Below are 16,651 nucleotides of genomic sequence, written 5' to 3' on the forward strand. Positions count from 1 at the left end.
TTCCCTCAGGCCCTCCAGTGTATAATTTATCGTGCCCTTTGTTCAGCTGTCTGTGTAAAAGCAAAAACTAAGGTAAATCAGGATTTGTAGAAATTAGGCTGTAATTCTTTTAATCCTCTTATGTAAACAAGAAATCACACATTCAGCAGGTTAATTGGCTTGCCTATCAGTTAAAGTGTTAATGCCTCTTACATGCACTTCTTTGTATTTGTTTATGGTCCAAGATAAACAATACTTAACCAAATGCTAGAAAACAGAACCTTCTTTTAGAACGTGGGGTTAAATACAGAAAGCCATTCTGGAACCACCGCTTTCTGGAGGGAACCGTAGTAAGGAATGTCGGACGACCACCCTGTCCAATAATGCTATGATTGTCAGGATTCACTTTAAATTTACTTTTAATTCCTGACATTTCATATTTTAGTGAATAACTCTGATTTAGCTCTAGAGCCCGGTCTCAGTATAAGGCACTGAGTACTATTGTTCGCTATACTATAGGTGTACTAGACTTTTCAAAACGAATTGTAAATATACCAACGTTTGGGCGATCTTTGATTCATCAGAATTCCCAAACTTCGAAACGCTAAGTGGACAAATCACAAAACAACGGACAATACCGTTCAGTATGATTCACGATTCAGAGCTCTGCCTGTGGCGCCCCCCCAAAAAAGATTAATGATGGAAAAAGAGATGATTGAAGGCACAGCAACTAAATATTAATTTTATTCACAGGGACAAAGTAACCAATAGAGAAGAACAAAGGAGGAGGAGTGAAAAAACGATTTATACATTATACATTTAGTAAATATATAAAATATAAATATACATGTGTTACTGCTCCTTCTTTTCCCCATCTTGGTTACTTCATTTCACTTGGTCTGTGAAACAATTGGTGTGAAAATGCACCTACAAAAATATACTTTATATATTGACGCACACTGATTTTACGCCCCTTTGGTTCATCCAAATCTCAACGTATTTTTTCCAAACTAAAGTCGTCTGAACTGAAATGCAACATGGCCGAAGCGTGAATTGTCTGAAAGTAGTTATTATTTTTAATGGGTCATATGGACATTGTTATAGGGTTATTTCAAGCACTATGACCACATCGTGATTTGAGGTGGTCAAGGTGCCTGCATTCTGTATATGCAGTTTTTCGCTAAACAACAAATATAGAGATTTACCCGTTTGCTGCTAGAGGACTGGGGTGTCATCAGCCAGCCCAAAGCGAGAGTTCTGGGCTGGCTAATGTCAGATTTGTGCCATATTTGATGCACAGTATGCAATTCATTGGTTGGGAGCAACCAGCTGACGTTCTACAGCACGCTGTCGTGGTTACGATGCTTGGAGTAACACTTTAACAATTTGTTGATCACTCATGTATTTATACATTTCCCATGTTGGAGAACAATGAGATGTAAGTTGAACTTGTCTGCTTTTGAATCAACAGCAGCTGAAGGGATATGTGAAAAGTCGATGTTGTGCCCCAAAAATCCTAGAAGTAATTTTGCAGTAACTTGACTATCTAGGCCAGTGGTTTTTAACTAGTGGCTTGAGACTCAAAATTGGGTCTCCATGCTATTTAAGTGGGTCTGCAAAAGTTAGAACATTCTACTCATAAGAAATGAGGAAACTGTCCAAATTAAGTTGATTACTGTTGGGGTCTTGCTTTCCTAAGTACAATGTAGATCTCCCACAGACTCTGAGAAGAGTCTATTAACCCCTTAAGGACACATGACATGTGTGACATGTCATGATTCCCTTTTATTCCAGAAGTTTGGTCCTTAAGGGGTTAAATGAGATTTAGAACATTGTCGCGTTTAGGAAATATCGCAAGATTGAGACAAAAAAAATGACCATCTAGTCATCAATATGCCTGTCTAGCCACTGGGAAACTGCATCTTATTAATGCTTCACTGGGTAACAAATAATACACTAATAAGCTTCCTGAACGAACATGGTACTGCATAATAATAGCTGCTCCATATGCAGTGGTGGAGCCTTTTTGGGATATACCGTGCTTTTTTTTTTCCGTTGTGCTTTGAGCTACAGAATAAAGTGACTGTGAATGTATTATCCCTCGGAAAATAAACATAGTTATTACTTGATTATTTTTGCAGAGAGAGTTGGTTTATTTTCCACGTTGTATACTCATTGTGTCCATGGTTTGCCTGTAATTATTTGAAATGACGATTTTCCATTAGCCGTATTTATATTTAACTTGTATTTCAGCCAAAGAGATTAGTTCCAGTGATAGCATTTGCTTTCCTGGTATTTGTCAAAGTTGGACATTGAGCTCCTAACTATTAATCAAAGTTTGAGAGACATTAATGACCGGAGTGTGAAATATCTAAACATATACATAGACTAATGACTAATTAAGTGTAACCATATATCATAAACTGTTTGCTACAACATTTGCATTCAATTTAAAAGATTTTAAACAATGTATATTTTTTTGACATTAGAATATATATCAATGTTAGAAGTGTTGTTTTTGTTTTTTTATTATATGTTTTTATATGTGCCAATAAAGTGGCCAGTGACATAGGAAATGCGATTTATGCCATAAAGGGCATTTTATCAAAAGAATTTGTAACAGATGTAACTTTTCCTGCACCTCTGGGGACAGAAATATTGAATGGGTGGAGTGTTACAGTGTTAAAAAAAAAAATTCTGAGGATACGCTTACTTAAACACCACTCAACCAACCAAGGAATTACTGCCTCACGCCAAAGGCAGAGGAGTTTCCAGACCCCTCTGGAGAAAATGAAGCACTGCAGATGTCGTTACCTGTAACTGTGATTCCTCAAGGCCGTGATCCTTTGTTGCCATCTAACACTTTGCACCTGACATCACACAAGAAGACGATTCTGACAATAGATTCTGCTGTTCAGTTTCTAGCTGGGGGGAATGGGGAAGTCAACTAATTTAGGGGGAAAATAATTATAATTGTACTTTTTGTTTTACTTATCTATTTATGTTTGGGTAACATGCAACGGAATTTTATATACAAAATTGCTATATTTATCTTAACTTTATATGCCAGGTATGAATCCAGTGTAACACTAGATGCTTTGCATACATTAATGTCCCTTTAAGCATACCTCCCAAGTGTCCCTGTTTAGGAGGGACAGTCTCAATTTTTGGCCCAATTCCCTTCTTTTTTTTTTTTTTACAAATGGCCTTCTTCTCTATGTTCTAAGAGCTCCAAATGTTGGTGTGTTTGAATGTATAACAGAGCTCCACAGCAATCATTTTCACAGTAATGTGTCTTTAAACTACAGTAAATGTGTTTAGAAATGAGTCTAAGTTAAGTGACATCACTCTTGTTCTATATTACGTATACATTATTGTTAGTAAATTATTACATTTTTCTCAGGACAGCCCTGTCCCTGGACACCGCCCACATACACCCTTAAAATGAAAGTGTCTATTTTTTCTTGTCCCCTTTGAGGTTACAATCCAAGCAGAATGTTTACATTTCAAGCTGTATGTGAGGAGCTCACTAAGTACACAGCCATCCACCATGCTAGCCATGCCCGCCCCCTAAAGTGTCTATTTTTTGTCCATTTGAAATGTTGGGAGTTATGCTTTAATTAAGAGAATGTTGTAGCACATGTTGTATAGTTATTATAGGAGGTGCCGATAAAGAAGGTAAGCAACTGATTTATTGTTGACTGACTGATAATTTATTTCCTGTTTTAAGATTCATGTTTATTCAGCTGAGCTCTCTGGCTGGTGTGTTTGAATGAGATAAGTGCAGCTATGAGCGAGCTGGGTGCAGTGTTTACCGGAGTGTTTGCTTAAGTTTAGAGCAAAGCCGCTTTAGACACAAGGTCAAATGTGTATAACTGAGAGTTTTTTAGATTCAAATTTTACAAATTCTACCAAAGAATAGGGAATGGTACCACTGTGCGGTTTGCTGTGCTGTAGATAGAGTGTGAGTGTTAAATTAGGGTTCTATATTAGATTGTGGTTGGTATGCTTAAAATGTGAGCGTATCCCAATCCTAATATTTTTTTTTTATTTTTTTTTTGCGTCTCATCATTTGTCCCATTTATTTATCTCTCTATACATTCACTATTATCTTACTCCTTTTACACCCTGTCTTTATACCTTTTATTTTATTATGCTGCGTATTCCTTTAATTAAAAAAAAAAAATGATGTTCTTCACAAATATACATATTTACAATTGAAATAATCCTGTTCTGGATTTGCAAGACAGGGTAATTTAGTGACAATTGTCATTTTTTTTTCTTTCATTTCTGTTAATTTACTATTTTTAAAAGACCTTAAAATTGTAAAAACTCCACCCAAGAAGGAGGGATTGCAGTTGTATATTGTGTTAGTGTGTGAGTGTGGTGAGTCGAAATTCTGAGCCCTCAAAACCCCACATCATTCGCAATCTGTGAAGTGGGATACTGGTGGGTGGGATCAAAGGGGGTGGACCTGTGATATAAATTGTGTCACTAGCACTGCCTAACAGCGGCAGACCTGCCTGGAATGGGGGAGGATCTGTCTGAAGAATCGGCAGGTCATCCTGGCATGAAAGGCCCACCCACCAAGAGTGGACCATGCAGAGAATGTGATTTTCACCATCTGCAGTGTTCTCGTGCCCTGAGCATGGCACAAGTGTATCTAAAGCTCACGCTATACTTTCGGGAGACAGTTTCTTGTTGACCCTAAAAGAGGGACACTGGGGAACAAAGTCAGAATAGGATTAAAATAGGCACTGTCCTGACGGAATTGTGATGATAGAGATGCCTGCCCTGGTACTACTGAAGACAGCCTATATACTTTGGCCTTCACAGCACGAGCATAGGCTGGTATGGTGCATAGATTCTCTGTAAATATTACCTGACCTCAGATAAGCTTCTAGCCCACAGCAGAGGAGCCAACTGACTAATATTATAAGCAGGAAGAGGAAATAAGAAAAGTCTCTGCAACAATTAAACAACAATAACTTAAAAAAGGGAACACACAGAAACAAAAACTAATAATATGATAGCTATCTGTTTATATAAAATACAGACTCAGCTAATATATTTTTTAAATATAACTTTCTACATGTTGATGTTTGAAACACTGCCTCCTCCAAATAGTTTATTAAATAAACAGCTCACTTTAATATTAGTTGTTTGTTTTTTAATTCCAGAATGCTGTGTTTTAAATCTACTGTCCCTTTAAGTGTGATCAGTCTACTACCTGCTTTTTAAACTTGTCACACAAACAGTATAAAACACTTCACAGTGCAGAGCACTGATGTGTATTGTCCGATGACCGTGAGGACCTCGAACTCCTGCTCTCCTGAAAAGACTGTTGATTAAATTGGCCGAGTACCAAAATTTCATGGGTTGAACATCCTGAAATGGTCCCGCTGGCCAAATAGAAACTCCAATAATATTTGCTTGAGATATGCCGGGTTCACCTGCAGAGCAAGCATAGCAGGTGACATTCATTCAATCTACAATAGCCCTCGTATGCCCGAGTTAAACACGCCAAATAGTTGGCATTGTATGGAACGAATTGTGTCGGGTTGGTATGCAGCATATTTAATTTTCAATTAGTTTATATATTAACCAGTATGTGCACAAATGGTCTAATACAAAACATAATAGGGCACATGCTGTGTTTCTGTAAGCGCTAATTAGATTTTGTTTCTTAGGTCTTATTCTTGAAACCAGAAATTTGTTGTGGTTTATATCTCACCAGCCCTTCTTGATTTATCACAATATGAATCTGGATCCCTGTCCCTCTGGACATTCGTGAGATCTAAAATTAGCTGGCCAGTTCGTTAACCTATCACTGTGCTTGGCTGTGCCAGAATAAACCATTTTGGAGACCCGAGAACTGGCAGAGGAGACTAACCAGTATGGGTACCATAATCATGATCACATTGTGTTCCACATTCAGTTGTGTCACGTAAAAAATTGGAGGAAAATTAGGTAGAGATGACGAAGATCAAAATATTCCGCATCACGAACATTAATTATTAAAAATGTTTTTTTGTTTTTTTTTATTCTGCAATTTATGTGTTAATTATGTCATATTTTTCCCCTGAATGGATTCTAGGGAGGCAATTATCTTTATAAATTTCATTTCTCTCCCCTCTAGGTAAAGCAGAGCGAGACACTGAGTGGTTAAGATCCATTTTTGCAGCATGCTGATATCTCAGCAGTGCGTCCTGTGCATCGTCCAGCTCGTTATGATTACAAAATACAGCACGTGGGCCAAAAATATAAACTTCCATAATGTGAGACCGCCAGTCGATCGTAAGTAGCTAATTTAATGTATCTGTTATTGGCTTGTCATTTATTACACTTGATTACAGGATCACTATAGTGTCAGGATACAAACATATTGTAAAGCGCTACGGAATCTGTTGGCGCTATATAAATTGCAATAATAATAATAATAATAATGTCCTGAAGTGGCTGTTAGGGTGACTGTCCCCCTTTCTGTGCAGTATTAAGGTGTTTTTACCCACTTTTGTTCCCACACTGCGCTGGTGTGACTGCCACTAGAGGTGACAGTGTTTTCACTGAAAAGCCTAGAGGGCTGACTATAGACACCAGAACACCTACAGGAAACTGTTAGGGTTTCCACCTTTTTTGGAAAAAATACTAGCCATTCTAATTTGTATAATTAATTATATATGCATGACATCACAGGACACGACGTACATAAAAGAAAGACAACATTTGGACGTAGAAAATTCCCAAATTTACCAATAAACTACTTACAATGTTTGTACTTTGTCTGACTGTGTGTATAGCATTGTAAATGTGAGGCAGTGTGTGTATGGACTGTCTGTTTGAGTGTGTGTGTAGTATTGTGTCATTGTCTAAATGTGTATAACAGTGTGTTCATACATGGAAGGTGTAGTCCAAAACATCTGCAGTACCGAAGGTTGCCTATCCCTGCCATTTAGGGTGCTGAAGGTTGTCTATGCCTGGTATATAGCAATGTGTGTACATATAATTTATAACAGAAATGGATATTCTACAGAAAAAGCTGAATACATACAGACTGCTGAATACATACAGACTTATAAATATACATACACACACACACACACACACACATACTGCTGAGAACACACAGAGACTGCTACATACACACATAGACTGTTTCATACACACAGAGATTGCTGTGTGCACCCTCACAGACTGCTGAATACATACAAAGACTGCTGTACACACACACACACACACATACACACACACACAGACTGCTGAATACACATACACACAGACTGCTGAATACACACGCACACAGATTGCTGAGTACATACACACAGATTGCTGAGTACATACACACAGATTGCTGAGTACATACACACACAGATTGCTGAGTACATACACACAGATTGCTGAGTACATACACACACCGATTGCTGAATACACACACACCGATTGCTGAATACACACACACCGATTGCTGAGTACACACACACAGATTGCTGAATACACACACACACACTGCTGAATACACACACTGCTGAATACACACACTGCTGAATACACACACTGCTGAATACACGCACAGACTGCTGAATACACGCAGAGAATGCTGTACACACATACAGACTGCTAAACACACACAGACTGCTAAACACACACAGACTGCTAAACACACACAGACTGCTAAACACACACAGACTGCTGAATACACACGCACATAGACTGCTGAGTAGACCCGCACACAGACTGCTGAATACATACGCACACAGACTGCTGAGTAGACACGCACACAGATTGCTGAGTAGACACGCACACAGATTGCTGAGTAGACACGCACACAGATTGCTGAGTAGACACGCACACAGATTGCTGAGTAGACACGCACACAGATTGCTGAGTAGACACGCACACAGATTGCTGAGTAGACACGCACACAGATTGCTGAGTAGACACGCACACAGATTGCTGAGTAGACACGCACACAGATTGCTGAGTAGACACGCACACAGATTGCTGAGTAGACACGCACACAGATTGCTGAGTAGACACGCACACAGATGGTTGAGTAGACACGCACACAGATGACTGAGTAGACACGCACACAGATTGCTGAGTAGACACGCACACAGATGGCTGAGTACATACACACACAGACTGCTGAGTACACACACACAGACACTGCCGAGTACACACACACAGACACTGCCTAGTACACACACACACAGAGACAGCCGAGTACACACACACACAGATTGCTGAGTACACACACACAGACTGCTAAATACAGACACACACTAACTGCTAAATACAGACACACACTGACTGCTGAGAACACACACACAGATTGCTGAGGGGACACACACACACACAGATTGCTAAGGACAAACACACACACACACAGACAGACTGCCAAGTACACACAGACAGACTACTGAACACACACACACACACACACACAAACTGCTGAGTACACACACACACACAAACTGCTGAGTACACACACAGACTGCTGAGTACACACACACACAGATTGCTGAGTACACACACAAACTGCTGCATATACCACTGGCGGATTCAGAGGGGGCAACGGGGCAATTGCCCCCCCCGAGACTCTCCCCTGCCGGCTAATGCAGGGCTGGCACTATCCAAGCACCAGCCCTGCAACGTGCCTTCACGGACCAGAGGGGAGATCAGAGATCTCCCTCCCCGGTCCGCAGGCGCCATGCTGACAGCTATCAGGAGAGGGAGGGAGAGAGGACCCGGGAGCTTAGCCTTCAGCTCCTCCGGGTTCTTCTCCTGTGAGCATGGAGCTGCGAGAGTGAACTCTAGCCCTGGAGCGCGGGCTAGAGTTCACTGACCACCAGGGATTCCCCACTGGACCACCAGGGATTAAGAAATGTACCCCCTCCTCCCTCAGTAAGGTAAGAAGGGAGGGGGGACATAGATTTATTTATTTATGTTAAAAAATTTTTTTTATAAATAAGCCTCCCTACCCTCACTCATCACACATTCACACACTGTCCCCCTACACATGTTGCCCCCCCATACACACACTTCCTCCACACACACACATACACTGCCACCACATACACTACCCCCCCACACACACATTGCCCCCCATACATACACTGCCCACACACACATTGCCCCCATACACACACTGCCCCCACACACACATACTCTTTATATAGAAAAGACAGGGAAGGCAAGAAAGGGGGAGGGGTGGCCCTGTATGTAAAGAATAGCATAAAATCTAGCCTAATAAAGGTTAGTGAGGCGAACATAGAGTCAGTTTGGGTTACGTTAGAATTTGGTAATCACACAGTAACTCGTGTAGGTGTGATTTATAGGCCCCCAGGACAAATTGAAGAGTTAGATAATCTACTAGTTGAAGAAATAGCTAAAATGACAATGAAGGGGGAAGTTATCATCATGGGTGACTTTAATCTTCCTGATATAAATTGGAAAACAAAAATAGCTACTTGTGCCAGGAGCACACATATTCTAAACTCCCTACTGGGATTGTCTCTAAAACAAGTCGTTGAGGAGCCAACTCGTAAAGAGGCCATACTAGATTTAGTGTTAACAAATGGAGATTTGGTATCAGATATTACTGTAGGTGAAAGTTTAGGATCCAGTGATCATCAGTCAGTGTGGTTTAATATAAGAACAGTGACTGAGTCACACCACACAAAAACAAAAGTTTTAGACTTTAGAAAAACAGACTTTTCCAAAATTAGAATATGTGTAAAGGAGTCAATATCAGACTGGAGCAATTTAAATGGAGTCCAAAAGAAATGGGATTATTTAAAAGTTGCACTACTGAAGGCAACAGAAAATTGCATTAGGCTTGTCAGTAAAAGCAAAAAATTCAAGAAACCACTGTGGTACTTCACAGATGTAGCCAAAATAGTAAAAAACAAAAAGTTAGCATTTAGTAATTATAAAAAAACCCAGAGTGAGGAAGACAGAATGACCTATAAGATTAGGCAGAAAGAGGCTAAGCAAGTTATAAGAGCTTCCAAATCACACACAGAAGAGAAAATAGCACAGTCAGTAAAAAAGGGGGACAAAACCTTTTTTAGATACATAAATGAGAAAAGAAAAGTAAAACAAGGATTAGTTAGATTAAAAACAAAAGAAGGAAGGTATGTAGATGAGGATAAAGGTCTAGCTGACTGCCTCAATGAATATTTTTGTTCGGTATTTACAGATGAAAATGAAGGAAAGGGACCTCAGTTAAGAAAAAGGATAAATGAGTCATTTATTACACGTGAGTTTACAGAGGAAGAGGTTCTATTTCAACTGTCAAAAGTAAAGACAAATAAGTCAATGGGACCTGATGGAATACACCCAAAGCTATTAAAAGAGCTTAGTGGTGTACTAGCAAAACCATTAACAGATTTATTTAACCAATCATTGATAACAGGAGTAGTCCCAGAAGATTGGAAGTTAGCGAATGTTGTGCCCATTCACAAGAAAGGTAATAGGGAGGAGTCGGGCAACTATAGGCCAGTAAGCCTAACTTCAGTAGTGGGGAAAGTGATGGAAACCATGTTAAAGGATAGGATTGTTGAACATCTAAAAACACATGGATTTCAAGATCAGAGACAACATGGGTTTAATTCAGGGAGATCATGCCAAACTAATCTTATTGATTTTTTTGATTGGGTAACTAAAATTATAGATCAGGGTGGTGCAGTAGACATTGCTTACCTCGATTTCAGTAAGGCTTTTGACACTGTTGCACATAGAAGGCTTATCAACAAACTACAATCTTTGAGTTTGGATTCCAATATTGTTGAATGGGTAAGGCAGTGGCTGAGTGACAGGCAACAGAGGGTTGTAGTCAATGGAGTATATTCGAAGCTTGGGCTTGTCACCAGTGGGGTACCTCAGGGATCTGTACTTGGACCCATTCTCTTTAATATTTTTATTAGTGATATTGCAGAAGGTCTTGATGGTAAGGTGTGTCTTTTTGCGGATGATACTAAGATATGTAACAGGGTTGATGTTCCAGGAGGGATAAGCCAAATGGAAAATGATTTAGGTAGACTAGAAAAATGGTCAGAGCTGTGGCAACTGACATTTAATGTGGATAAGTGCAAGATAATGCATCTTGGACGTAAAAACCCAAGGGCAGAGTACAGAATATTTGATAGAGTCCTAACCTCAACATCTGAGGAAAGGGATTTAGGGGTGATTATTTCTGATGACTTAAAGGTAGGCAGACAATGTAATAGAGCAGCAGGAAATGCTAGCAGAATGCTTGGTTGTATAGGGAGAGGTATTAGCAGTAGAAAGAGGGAAGTGCTCATGCCATTGTACAGAACACTGGTGAGACCTCACTTGGAGTACTGTACACAGTACTGGAGACCCTATCTTCAGAAGGATATTGATACCTTAGAGAGAGTTCAAAGAAGGGCTACTAAACTGGTTCATGGATTGCAGGATAAAACTTACCAGGAAAGGTTAAAGGATCTTAACATGTATAGCATGGAGGAAAGACGAGACAGGGGGGATATGATAGAAACATTTAAATACATAAAGGGAATCAACACAGTAAAGGAGGAGACTATATTTAAAAGAAGAAAAACTACCACAACAAGAGGACATAGTCTTAAATTAGAGGGACAAAGGTTTAAAAATAATATCAGGAAGTATTACTTTACTGAGAGGGTAGTGGATGCATGGAATAGCCTTCCAGCTGAAGTGGTAGAGGTTAACACAGTAAAGGAGTTTAAGCATGCGTGGGATAGGCATAAGGCTATCCTAACTATAAGATAAGGCCAGGGACTAATGAAAGTATTTAGAAAACTGGGCAGACTAGATGGGCCGAATGGTTCTTATCTGCCGTCACATTCTATGTTTCTATGTTTCTATTGTCCTCCCATACACACACTGTCCCACACACACATTGCCCCCACACACATACACTGCCACGACACACATACACAGCCCCCCATACACACACTGCCCCCACATACACAGCCCCCATACACACATTGCCCCACACACACATACAGCCAGAACTACACGGGAGGATCTTGTTAATGATCTCAAGGCAGCTGGGACCATAGTCACCAAGAAAGCAATTGGTAACACACTACGCCGTGAAGGACTGAAATACAGCAAAGTCCCCTTGCTCAAGAAAGCACATGTACAGGCCTGTCTGAAGTTTGCCAATGAACATCTGAATGATTCAGAGGAGAACTGGGTGAAAGCATTGTGGTCATATGAGACCAAAATCGAGCTCTTTGGCATCAACTCAACTCGCCGTGTTTGGAGGAGGAGGAATGCTGCCCCCTTGGGGATGACCCCAAGAACACCATCCCCACCGTAAAACATGGAGGTGGAAACATTCTGCCTTGCGGGTGTTTTTCTGCTAAGGGGACAGGACAACAGCACCGCATCAAAGGGGTGGTGGACGGGCCCATGTACTGTCAAATCTTGGGTGAGAACCTCCTTCTCTCAGCCAGGGCATTGAAAATGGGTCGGGGATGGGTTTTCCAGCATGACAATGACCCAAACACACAGCCAAGGCAACAAAGGAGTGGCTTAAGAAGAAGCACATTAAGGTCCTGGAGTGGCCTAGCCAGACCTTAATCCCATAGAAAATATGCCAAACATATGCCAAACATCAGCCTCGAAACCTTAATGACTTGGAGAGGATCGGCATAGAGGAGTGGGACAAAATCCCTCCTGAGATTTGTGCAAACCTGGTGGCCAACTACCAGAAATGTCTGACCTCTGTGATTACCGGGTTTTGCCACCAAGTACTAAGTCAAAGGGGTCAAATACTTATTTAGCTTATTGACATGCAAGTCAATTTATATTTTTTTTGACATACGTTTTTCTGGATTTTGTTTTTTGTTATTCTGTCTCTCACTGTTAAAATACACCTACCATTAAAATTATAGACCATTTCTTTGTCAGTGGGCAAATGTTCAAAATCAGCACTTGCGGGTTTTTTTCCCCCCCTCACTGTATATAAAGCATACAACTTGTGTTGGTGCCCAGATCGTCCCTTTAATTAAAAATGATCCATTATAAAGCTGTACTGCATTTTTTGATTGCCCCAAGGTGCTCTGTTGTCCAATGGATATCAGTAAAGTTGGAAACAAAATATTAATTTTATAGAAGAATCAATAATGCCCTTAATGATATTCCTTATGAAATTCATTTTGATAGTGCTGCCTGTGCTCCCTCATTTAGTAATATTAATTATAAAATGTTAACATAGTCAGTAGTGCAGTATATAATCAGACATGTATGATTGACTTTTTATTACAGCCACGCCGTTCCCTAACAGCTTCAAGTGTTTTACCTGTGAAAAGGCTACAGATAATTACAACTGCAACCGATGGGCTGAGGATAAATGGTGTCCTGCAAGTAAGTGTAATATTTTATCAGCAGGGACATTCATATAAGTGTTGTTAATCTATCTGACAAGCCTAGTTCCCAGTCATGGAGGATGTCAGATTGTACCTGACAGCAGTAATGAGTACAAACGTTCTGTCCCAGAAAGGGCCATTTTTTCCCCAAAGGCTGAAGTGTTGCTGTGCCACCCTGGGCTGTGATTTAAAAGGAGCCCTATATACGTGATGGGTGCTCTCTCTATTTTCTTTTGCTATACCCGGACAACTGGACATGAATTACAATGAGAAATTGCCAATTGATGGAATAAAACTGCATTTTTTTTACAGATACCCAGTATTGCAAGACTGTGCACCACTTTACAAACCATGGAAAAAGTAAATCTGTTACCAAAAAATGTGCTACAAGAGAGGAATGTCATACCGTGGGATGTCACCATCACAGGGACTCTGGGCATATGGTAAGTTTACATGGAATCATTTGCACAATTCTTTAAATATTGCACTTGTTGTTTTATTTTTTTATCTACTTGGAACTGACATTCACACCAGCTGTTAAAGAGACCTTCAGGCAAAGGCAGAACTAATGTAGAGAGGGCCCTGGTACAAGAAAGTTTTTTGTGTCCCCCTCTAGTGCAAGAGTGGCCATGTGCCATACAACTCCACCAGTGCTATGCCAGCTGAGGATCTACCATTTGCCTATTCTTTCAGGGTTGTATTTGTGAGCAATGTTTGTGCGTTTGAATGTAAGCACGTTTTTTTTGTGTGCATGTAGGGGTGTATTTGTATGTACTGTTGCCATTGGAATTCAGCAGTGGTGTACTTGTGTGTAGTGTTTGAATGTGTGGGGGGGGGGGGGGGGGGGGAGGGGGTTGTTTGTATGTTGTGATGACTTTTAAAAGTAGGTGTACTTTTGTGTGTAATGTTGGTGTTTGATTGAAGGGGTGATTGTATTTAATTTTAGTGTTTTAATACAGGGGTGTGTTTCTATGTAATGTTTGCGTTTGATTGCAGGAGTGTGTTTGCGTGTTGTGTTGGTGTTTGATTGCTTGAATGTATGCACATACATACATGCATATTTACACAGATATACACTAAACAAAATTATAACTGCAACACTTTTGTTTTTGTCCCCATTTTTCATGAGCTGACAGCAGTAATGAATACAAATGTGCTGTCATTATTCCATTGCAATAATCATGCTGTCTAATCAGCATCTTGATATGCCACACCTGTGAGGTGGATGGATTATCTCAGCAAAGGAGAATTGCTCACTAACACAGATTTAGACGGATGTGTGAACAATATGTGAGAGAAATAGGCCTTTTGTGTACATAGAAAAAGTCTTAGATCTTTGAGTTCAGCTCATGAAAAATGGGGGCAAAAACAAAAGTGTTGCGTTTATAACTTTGTTCAGTGTGCATACACATTAACCCACAGATACACAGATATAAACACACTGACACATACACACAATTTCATAAACACACTGACACACACATGCACACTGAAACACACGCAGCCTGCCTGACACACAGATGCACACCCTGACATACAGATGCCCACACATACACAGATGCATACCTTGACCTATATATTTACACAGATATACATACACAGTAACACACATACAAACACATAGTGTGCAAACACAATACAAAGTCTGACTAAAATAGCTGTGTGATTTTTAAAAAAAAAATAAAAAATCAGGTTTCGATTTTGCAAGTCAACTGACAATGTACTTTTGCTCACTCTTTAGTGAATAATCCCCGTATTAAATATCCCCTTTCTATTTTTGTAGGAATGCATTTCTTGCTGTGATGGAATGATTTGCAACGTGGACGTTCCAACGAATCACACAAATGCTTTATTCTATGCCGTAAGGTCTCATCAGAATTCCGGTGTTTCTAGGACAGCTGGCCACCTGTGCAATGTTTTACTGGCTGTTTTCATTCTTGTGTTACTCTAACATCTGCACAAGCATAGTTTACATGAAGCGCAATTTAGAAACAGGTTCGTCTGAAAGAGAAGTGACTCTTTGTGCGACATCACATACTTGAATATAAAATGGAAAACAGCGCATATTTCAAAAACACAAAAAGCAATAATGTAAAAGAAAAGAGAATTATTCCGAACTCTTTATTTGCACATTTTCCCATCGTATGCCATCTAGCCAAGTTCTTCTGTCCACCAGTCCTTCCCTGGATCTTTGTGCATTCCTTGTGAAATAAGGACTTCATTTGCAACTTTCCAACTGGGAATCCCTCAAACTCTACAACTTCGCCAACGAAGCAATGTGAATTAACGGCAGCACTACGGGTATTTTGAGTCATTCAGCATGTTCCTTTGCTTCTTCATATGGAAGTGAACAGACTAAGGTGTCAACGTGAGAATTACAATGCCTTACTCGTGTTGGGCTCCAAAAACATATTCCTGAAGTCCAAACAAAGACATTTCGGTGTTTGGTGGACTTTGTTTTACGGTATCACGCCAATATTTTGTGACTGTATTTATTAATACGACATGGAATTCAAAACACCTGTGTATTGGTTTAAAACTATGTTTTATAAATGAACAGCAGAGAATTATGGGGTATTATTTGGTGACTATTAGTATGTTTTATATATTTTTTATTTTTTATTTGAATCCAGTTTGTCTTAGAATGTACAGTAGCTGCTGGATAATGCCCTCTGGGTTTTTCATGTAAATGGGAAAGTTGGGTATTTATAATTTAAAATATTTTTTTTCTAATGCATGTATTTCTCTAAAGCACATTATTATTATTATTTTCAGGGACCCTTCACTACAAAAGTACAATAATTTATAGAAAATGTAAGCACTCTAATGTCTATTTTTGTGTTCATTGGATTCAGAATCATAGACTTCCATTATTTTGATCACATGTACATATTGCATTACATGGAATTTATTGAACTTTGGAGAATTTAGACTAATTTCTAACTGTCGTCTCTCGTTTTGTTTTCTGCACAAATTCTATACATAAAGCACAAACACCAGAGAATCTGAACAGATACAGAATCAGCAGCCAACCACAAAAGAGAATGTGTAAATGTTTTTTTATTAAACATTCTGTGCCATTATAACGATGTTAAGCCACATCAACAGGGTTATTTACTTAAGTGAGAACTGTCAGTATTTCAAGGTGAATTTAAAGTGATTTTCAAATTTAAAGGATCACTATAGGGTCAGGAACACAAACATGTATTCCTGACCCTATAGTGAAAAACCACCATTTAGGTGGCCTGTTCCCCTTTAACCCCCTCGGAATAGGTTAAAATCCACCTTAT

General features: G+C 39.6%; 1 protein-coding gene across 1 annotated transcript; it reads left to right on the plus strand.

The window, feature by feature from the left end:
• The first annotated feature begins 6,124 nt into the window (after positions 1–6,124).
• On the plus strand, positions 6,125–15,430 carry LYPD6B (LY6/PLAUR domain containing 6B). The gene is made up of 4 exons (XM_063428591.1): positions 6,125–6,276; positions 13,261–13,359; positions 13,674–13,804; positions 15,145–15,430. The coding sequence occupies exons 1-4, from the start codon at positions 6,165–6,167 to the stop codon at positions 15,310–15,312; spliced, it is 510 nt and encodes a 169-aa protein (XP_063284661.1). The 5' UTR covers positions 6,125–6,164; the 3' UTR covers positions 15,313–15,430.
• Positions 15,431–16,651: the final 1,221 nt, after the last annotated feature.

Source organism: Pelobates fuscus, chromosome 8 (assembly GCF_036172605.1).
Source record: "Pelobates fuscus isolate aPelFus1 chromosome 8, aPelFus1.pri, whole genome shotgun sequence".
Taxonomy (NCBI): Eukaryota; Metazoa; Chordata; class Amphibia; order Anura; family Pelobatidae; genus Pelobates; species Pelobates fuscus.

Excerpts from the sequence above, each read along its gene's own strand:
- LYPD6B (XM_063428591.1), top strand. The coding sequence starts at position 6,165 with ATGCTGATATCTCAGCAGTGCGTCCTGTGCATCGTCCAGCTCGTTATG. Across the intron at positions 13,360-13,673 it reads GGATAAATGGTGTCCTGCAA|ATACCCAGTATTGCAAGACT; the intron begins GTAAGTGTAATA and ends TTTTTTTTACAG. Across the intron at positions 13,805-15,144 it reads ACAGGGACTCTGGGCATATG|GAATGCATTTCTTGCTGTGA; the intron begins GTAAGTTTACAT and ends CTATTTTTGTAG.